The following is a 7,095-nucleotide window of genomic DNA, read 5'->3' as shown; positions in this document are numbered from 1 at the left end:
CCTTCGTACAGCGATTATTATCGTAATAAATACTTGGTGAAAAAGCATAGATTGGACTAGCATTTTTTTAGTAATCGTGTCCGTGGTCCACGTTCCGAAGGTGCGCCATAAGAGCGGGCTGTCGAAACTTAAAAGCGGTTCAACAAGCGTAGGCTATTGTTGACTTTTAAGCTCTATTCATTCTTAGCAGCAGGAAGTGTGTCCAGCACAGACGAAAGTATTCATATTTGGGAGCATATACGCTACAAAGTCTAGCATATCAGACACAAAACTGTGCTTCCATAGATTCACTATGCGAGTACTCATACTAACCAGCAGCAAGCCTAGCCTGTTTAGCACGGGGTGTATCAGACACAGCAAAGGTGAAAGTCAAGAAGACTCGCCTCTCGGCTTGAATTTCTATGGTGGAAGGAAATCATTGCGTGTGTACGCGTTCTGCACATTCCAGTAGAACTTTGTGGAAGTATTACGTTTTTGCATCAATGATTTCGTCAATGCAAACAGAAGAATACTTCACCATGATTTTTAACTATATCACTTCCCTGAGATACGGAAATCTTGAGAATTCGAGACCTTTCCCAGAGAGTGGAAGAAGGAGGTGATCGTTAAGATTTCAAAGAAGGATACCCCTTTCAAGTGTGATACTTGGATGGGTATCTGCGTAGTAGCTCAAATAATGTCACGTGCTGCACCAAGGTAAAATCTCAGACTATTTTGAGGCCTAAAGCATCTTGCCATCGATATTATTTCTTCTTGTTGTCAATGATATTCTTCATGCTACCTTGTCAGGAGGAAGTGGATGATTTCAATGAGCTATGACATCTTTCCTCAAAACTTTGACTACGCTGATGACATCTCTTTCCTCTCTCACTGGGTCATGGACCTTGGTCGATTGGCTTTGAATTTGGAAAAAGAGCCAATTAGAGTTGGACTGAAGATAAACACCAACAACTAAAAGGTTCTCAGTCTCAAGAGTCATCACACTCTCCCTATCGGCATTATGCATGAGCAGAGCATCAAAAGCGTCGATTAATTTGCATATCATTGAAGCGGTGGCATCGAATTGCATATTACCTGACGCATCGGCATCGACTTAAGTTGCGTTGCCTAACATCTGGAAATGTAATTATCTCAACACCAAGATCAAATTGAGAGTGTTCTTTGCTAGTGTTCTTTCTATGTTATTATATGGGAGTAGCACATGGAAAATTACCCCCATGGTCACTCGAATTCTCCAAGCCTTCGTCAATATCATCGTATCACCGAAGTACACTTGCCTGATACTATCAAAAACGAAGAACTCACTCGGCATTCGTACGCACTGTGATCAGAATTCGGAAGTGGTTGTGGTTAGGTCACACATTAAGAAGGGCCAACCAAGATGATCGACATGTAGTTTGCTCTAGAATACGTGACGTAGAACAATAAAAGAAGAGCTAAAGGTTCTCGAGAAGAGTAGAGCTGAAGCGCGTTATAGTGGGAGGATCATCATATGTCATAAGGAAACTAGCAAAGTATGTTTGTAAAAGCGCGTGAAATGTGTTCCTATTTGTTTACAATCAATGTCTTCCAGTGGTTTGGTTAAGTAAATAGATATGTTATGTATGTTCATAATATGCATATTTCACTACAACGATTCAACGAACCAGCAGCGATGGCGCACAGACCTGATAGTAGTGCTATGCCATCCCTTATCGTTGGTCTGCTGCACATTCCAGGTAACAATAGAGTAATCTCTTGGGTCGATCGAATAAAAAGCTTTTTAAGTTAATGAAATGTAGGTCCATTTTTTTTCTTTTTCAGCCTTTGTCCCATTCGCTCGCCTTGCTCTGCAGCACCATTTTGCTCTGTCAATGGCCTGATCTGGATGCAATCGCGTGGCTTTCCAATTGCCATCGAGCGTATCAAACCAACGTTATTTTGGCCGGCCTTTTGGCCGTTTTCCATCGACCTCGATTTTCAGACCAATCTTGGCAAGTGAATTCTCGTTAACGCGATTTGCGTGACCATAACATTAAAGACGACTCTCTCGTAATTTTTCGGCGATGGGTATATTAATTTCGGATGTGACCATGGGGTGTTACGCCACTAGTATCACGTGACATCTTCGTATCCGTTACCGCAAGACGCCTTTCATGCTCTTTCATAGTCAGCCAATACTCAATACTCAATACTCTTTCATAGTCGGCCAATACTCAAACGGTCAAACGCCTTTTCTAGATTCGGAAATGCAATGTAAGGAGAATGATACTTCTCACGGCATTTCTCCATGGGTAATCTCGCAACGTGTATTGCTTGATTCATGGTTATTTGAAGGATGTCACGAATACTGTTGTCAATAATGCTTCAAAGAAGAACCCGTTGAGCCATAGTATTGAGTCCCAGCTCTTCGCTTTCCAGTCCTCAGATGTGATGTCATCAGGTCCGATTTCATTCCTTTTATTACTTCTTCGACTTCAGTCTCATTGACAGGTGGAATTGCTCGAAATGTCGGTAGTGCTTCACGAATTGGAGGAAGAACAAATTGTTCAATTGAAATCTGCTCGAATTATTCTTGCCATCTATCCGTCGCGGCTCGTCGATCGGTAAACACAGTATCGTCCTTGCCATTAACATATTAACATTGCATATCCTGTGTGCGTTGATGTCGGCGTTTGTTAAATCGACACATATCTCCGTCGCCGTCCCGGGTGCCCAGTTTATCGTAAAGGTCTTTGTAATGAGAAGAAGTGAATCACACGATCAGCTGGTATTATGTTGACACTATCATCTAATCGTTCGCCTTCTTTAATGGCAACATAATCACAACGCCAACAACATATTGAGTGTGTGGACTACCACAGTAGAGAATATTAGGCGAAGATGGCTTTACGGTTACGCTGCCTCACCTCTGCCCTGAGAGCAATATGACCAAAGCGGCTCGCAGATGTTAAGTGCTCTTTTTATAATTTGCAGAACACAACCTGACTACGAATCAAATTGAGCGTAAATCCGCCCATATATAAAGTTTGAGTGTTAAGCCCTAAACGAGGGATCCGTGCACCAAAAAAAGAGGGAGTAATTTGCTCCCCATTTGGTTCGGTCCGACATCAAGTGGATATAGACTTAGAACCTCGCAATCCTTAAAAAACTTATCCACAATAGAGAAGTTTATAGCCATTTATACCGCGTTCGCGTTCTAAGTAGCAGCTTTTGCCGCCACACCATCAAGTTTCCTGTAGAAGGCAAATATTAATACACCTTTTTCGAAGGGCTCTTGCGAGTTCCACCGCCTTTCCAGTGAGAGTACCAATATTTAGTGTGCAGACACGTATATGTTTTGCTCGGACTAATTTTCTTACTTCCTGACGGTTCATGCATAAAGAACCTTTTCGAAGAGCTTTTGATAGTTGCCTCTTCCCCTTTATCTAGACCCTTCTCCTTTATCTACACTTAGGACCAGTATACTCCCGATATATCGTACCAAATCGTCAGCCCCTTAATCATACGAATTATTGCGATTCTACTATATAAATAACATATAACTCAGTACAGTGAAGAAAACCAAGTTTATCGCTTTCCCTGGTCTCTGCCGATAAGATTAGACAAATATTCCTTTTCTACTTGAGTTCGACGCTTTCGTTGAATTGAAAAACGCAGAAACGTACAAATCTTTACTTTTTTCAAGAAATTGGTTATAGAAATGAATACTGAATCCAACTATAAAACTTTTAGCGCAATAGTCTCTTGTGACTGGATTATAACGAAGGTAATAAAGGAGAATTTTTCAAGAATTGATGAAAATTTCTATAAGAAAACCAAGGCAACCTGGTCTTTATAAAAGAAAAAGAACACTTACGCTCCTTCAGTTTGGTAAAAGATTTGATCAAAATTAACAACAAATAAATAACGATGAATTGTTATTACATGCGTAAATTTGTATCATTCCAATTCAAGTCGAAATCTGATTTGAATAATTGACAATAATAAATATCCACGCTGGCAATGCTCTCAGTAGCACATGTTTTGCCGGCAAGAAACGTCGAAACCATTCAATTGTCATTTTGGGGTGGTTTGTTGATTATCTCGCTGGGACATGGGTAAAAGACAGAATTTCAAGAAAAAGTATCCTTGCCATGGTGCTAATAGAAATAACAAGAAACCGGGTCAGCACTTTGATAGAAAGGGAAATTTTAATCGGCCTCCGAGAGTCCCGCGCGAAAAAAGGTGAGTAATATTCTAGGGCGTTAAAGGCCGTCAATGATGTTCCTTCCATTCGCAGGGTAATTACGCCTTTCAGTAGTCTGAAGGAGGATCAAGTTGGGATTACAGAGTACGTCAGAGAGAGTGCAGGATTCACTGGTATCATAAAAGCCCGATTTTCAGATTTTCATGTTAATGAAATTGATGCCCAAGGGAACGAAGTCAAACTCACCGATCAGACAGTTCCAGTGCCCGAGGAAGATGGTAATAAATTTTCTCTCTTATGGTCAAGAAACGCACAATATTGAATGTAATTATTCAGCCTTAGGGAAAGAACTCCTAGATAAAAGCAAGAAAGAACTCGAGTCGATCGTCACGGACGAAATATGGCAGAAGATTCAAGAACTCCTACAAAGTGAAAAAACAGACAAAAAGGTATCTGTGGACATCGATGTAACAGATGTGGACAAGGAAAAGAGAACTTCTATCCATAAAACTATTAAGGAGGAGTTTGGCTCGGCTGTGATCAGCACAACTGCAACTGTTGGCGAGAAGAAGTTTATCCAATGTTTCAAAGCGAAGGGACATGGTAGGAACACTTAGATTTGTCTGATGCGTTTGTAAACCAAAAATGGCATCTTTATAGATGAAGTAAGACGAACACGATGGTCATGGCCCGGGGAATATGTGTACTTTGTTGTGCACAAGGAGAACATCGACACTGTTCGAGCAGCTTCCGACTTGGCCAGAAATTTGAGGTATAAAACCTCTCTCTCGAGGTTAGCGGCACAATACTGATTTTGTGTACTGTTCGCAGGTTACGCCCATCAGGAGTGAATTACGCTGGCACGAAGGACAAACGGGCTAAAACTTCTCAATTATTTTGCGTTAAAAAGCGCGATCCCCAGTGTATAGCTCGAGCGGCGCGTGATTTGCGGTATATGAAGATCGGGAACTTCACGTTCAAGGAAAACGTATTGAAACTAGGAGATCTGAAAGGCAACAGGTATTGATGCATTATCGATTGAAATCTTGCACATTCTTAATAATTTAATTGGATGAGAAGGTTCCGCATCGCGATCCGGCAAGTAGACGGCGACGAAAATGAAATGTCCGAATCCCTGAAAAGCATCAAGGAAAATGGCTTCATAAACTATTATGGACTCCAACGGTTCGGGAACTGTGCTGGGGTTCCGACCTTTGATGTTGGGATCGCTTTACTGAAAAGTGATTACAAAGAGGTAATTTGCTGTAACTGTGGATGTTACGCAACTTTAAATCATTTCTTAACTTGGGCTATGAGTTATGCAGGGTTTGTTGGAGTTAAAGTTATTATCCATTTGTTCAGGCGTGTGAACTAATTCTTAAGCCGCGCGACGGCGAGCCCCATTTCATGAAGGAAATCCGTGAGTTATGGTGGAAGAATCGCAACTCCGCTGAGGCTGCATCTAAGTTTTACGACGATAAGTTCATTGAGAAGAAACTGTTGGACGGGCTCGCTCAGTTTGGTGAAAACGATTACGCCAACGCTTTACGCAGAGTAAGAATTAGCCTCAAAAACAATTTGTTCCTTTTTACAATGAGATTTACAACAGATACCACGAAATATGCTGTTGCTGTACACGCATGCCTATCAAAGTCTGGTATGGAATCGAATAGCATCTCGCCGAGTGAAGGAGTTCGGACTGAAACTGATCCCCGGTGATTTGGTGTACAAAGAAGGTGCTAATGGGGAAGCGGCAGATTTTGTTGACGTTCTTGATGGTAAGATTAAGGTCGCTTATGATACTTTCAGAAACAAACATTAATCTGTATTGACTTTGGTAGTGGTCGATGCAGAATGTATAGAGGACACACCTCAAGACCCGGAAGAAGAGACTGAGAATAATGACGAATCACAGTATAAGGTAAATAAGCTTCTTTTCTTTGTCTAATAATAATCGAGCGAAACTATTTTTATTCAGGCTATGGTGAAGCCTCTCACAGAGGAAGACATATCGAGCAACAAGTACTCCATTTTCGATGTGGTCTTACCACTCCCTGGGCACGATATAACTTATCCTTCAAACGATATTGCTCAGTGGTACGAGGATATCCTCGCTGAAAAGGAACTCACCTCCCCAAAACTCAAACACAATGTGAAAACCTACTCACTAGCCGGAGCTTATCGTAAATTACTTGCAAAACCAGAAAACATGTCCTGGGAATTTAAACGCTACAATTCACCGACATGCACACTGATCGCATCAGACATTGAAGAATTAAAAGGAGTTAAACCTGACCCCGAGGAATCGGACGGTGGCCAAAAGGCTTTGATTCTGGACTTCAGTTTACCATCATCAGCCTACGCCACGATGGCTCTGAGGGAAGTTCTGAAAACGGATACTTCGGTTGCAAATCAACAAAAGATGACGCAGGAATTGAATGCAAAGAACGCTGCTAAAGATAATGGAGGAGACGGAAATGAAGTTCAGTTGGAAGTAGGATGTGATGGAAGTCAGGAAGTGGACGGAGGGGATGAAAATGTTGAACCAGAAGCTGAGGAGGATGGAAATGTTGAAGCAGAAGAGGATGCGGTTGTAGAAGCCGAACCGGAAAATTGTGCTTCTGGTAAACGTAAGGCTGATGATGATGCTATTGACTGTAAGAAAGCAAAAGTTGAATAAATATTTTAAATTGGAAATATTGTGTAATATTCACCTACTTTTCGAGTCTGCCAAGGTTTAGTAAGGCACTGGTTATAGCCTCAAAAAATGATCATTAAATTTTTCGACACGCTATAAAAGATAAATCTAACCAAGTTATATGAAATGGGATCAAACGATTTCGACCAAAAATCTGCAAAAATGTCGGAAGTAGTCGAATGAGGTGGGTGCCTGGGTCAAATCAGGGTAATAATCTCGGTCGAGCGCA

The 7,095-nt window shown here is 41.4% G+C and overlaps 1 protein-coding gene across 1 annotated transcript; it reads left to right on the top strand.

Annotated features, from left to right (window-relative positions):
• Window positions 1-3,993: 3,993 nt before the first annotated feature.
• LOC119649811 (pseudouridylate synthase 7 homolog) lies at window positions 3,994-6,872 on the top strand. The gene is made up of 10 exons (XM_038052142.1): window positions 3,994-4,206; window positions 4,262-4,446; window positions 4,505-4,771; window positions 4,829-4,940; window positions 5,000-5,188; window positions 5,249-5,423; window positions 5,531-5,722; window positions 5,778-5,946; window positions 6,010-6,089; window positions 6,147-6,872. The coding sequence occupies exons 1-10, from the start codon at window positions 4,076-4,078 to the stop codon at window positions 6,846-6,848; spliced, it is 2,202 nt and encodes a 733-aa protein (XP_037908070.1). The 5' UTR covers window positions 3,994-4,075; the 3' UTR covers window positions 6,849-6,872.
• The last annotated feature ends 223 nt before the right edge of the window (window positions 6,873-7,095 follow it).

This window comes from Hermetia illucens, chromosome 2 (genome assembly GCF_905115235.1).
Source record: "Hermetia illucens chromosome 2, iHerIll2.2.curated.20191125, whole genome shotgun sequence".
Taxonomy (NCBI): Eukaryota; Metazoa; Arthropoda; class Insecta; order Diptera; family Stratiomyidae; genus Hermetia; species Hermetia illucens.
This window is presented reverse-complemented; position numbering and strand designations above follow the sequence as displayed.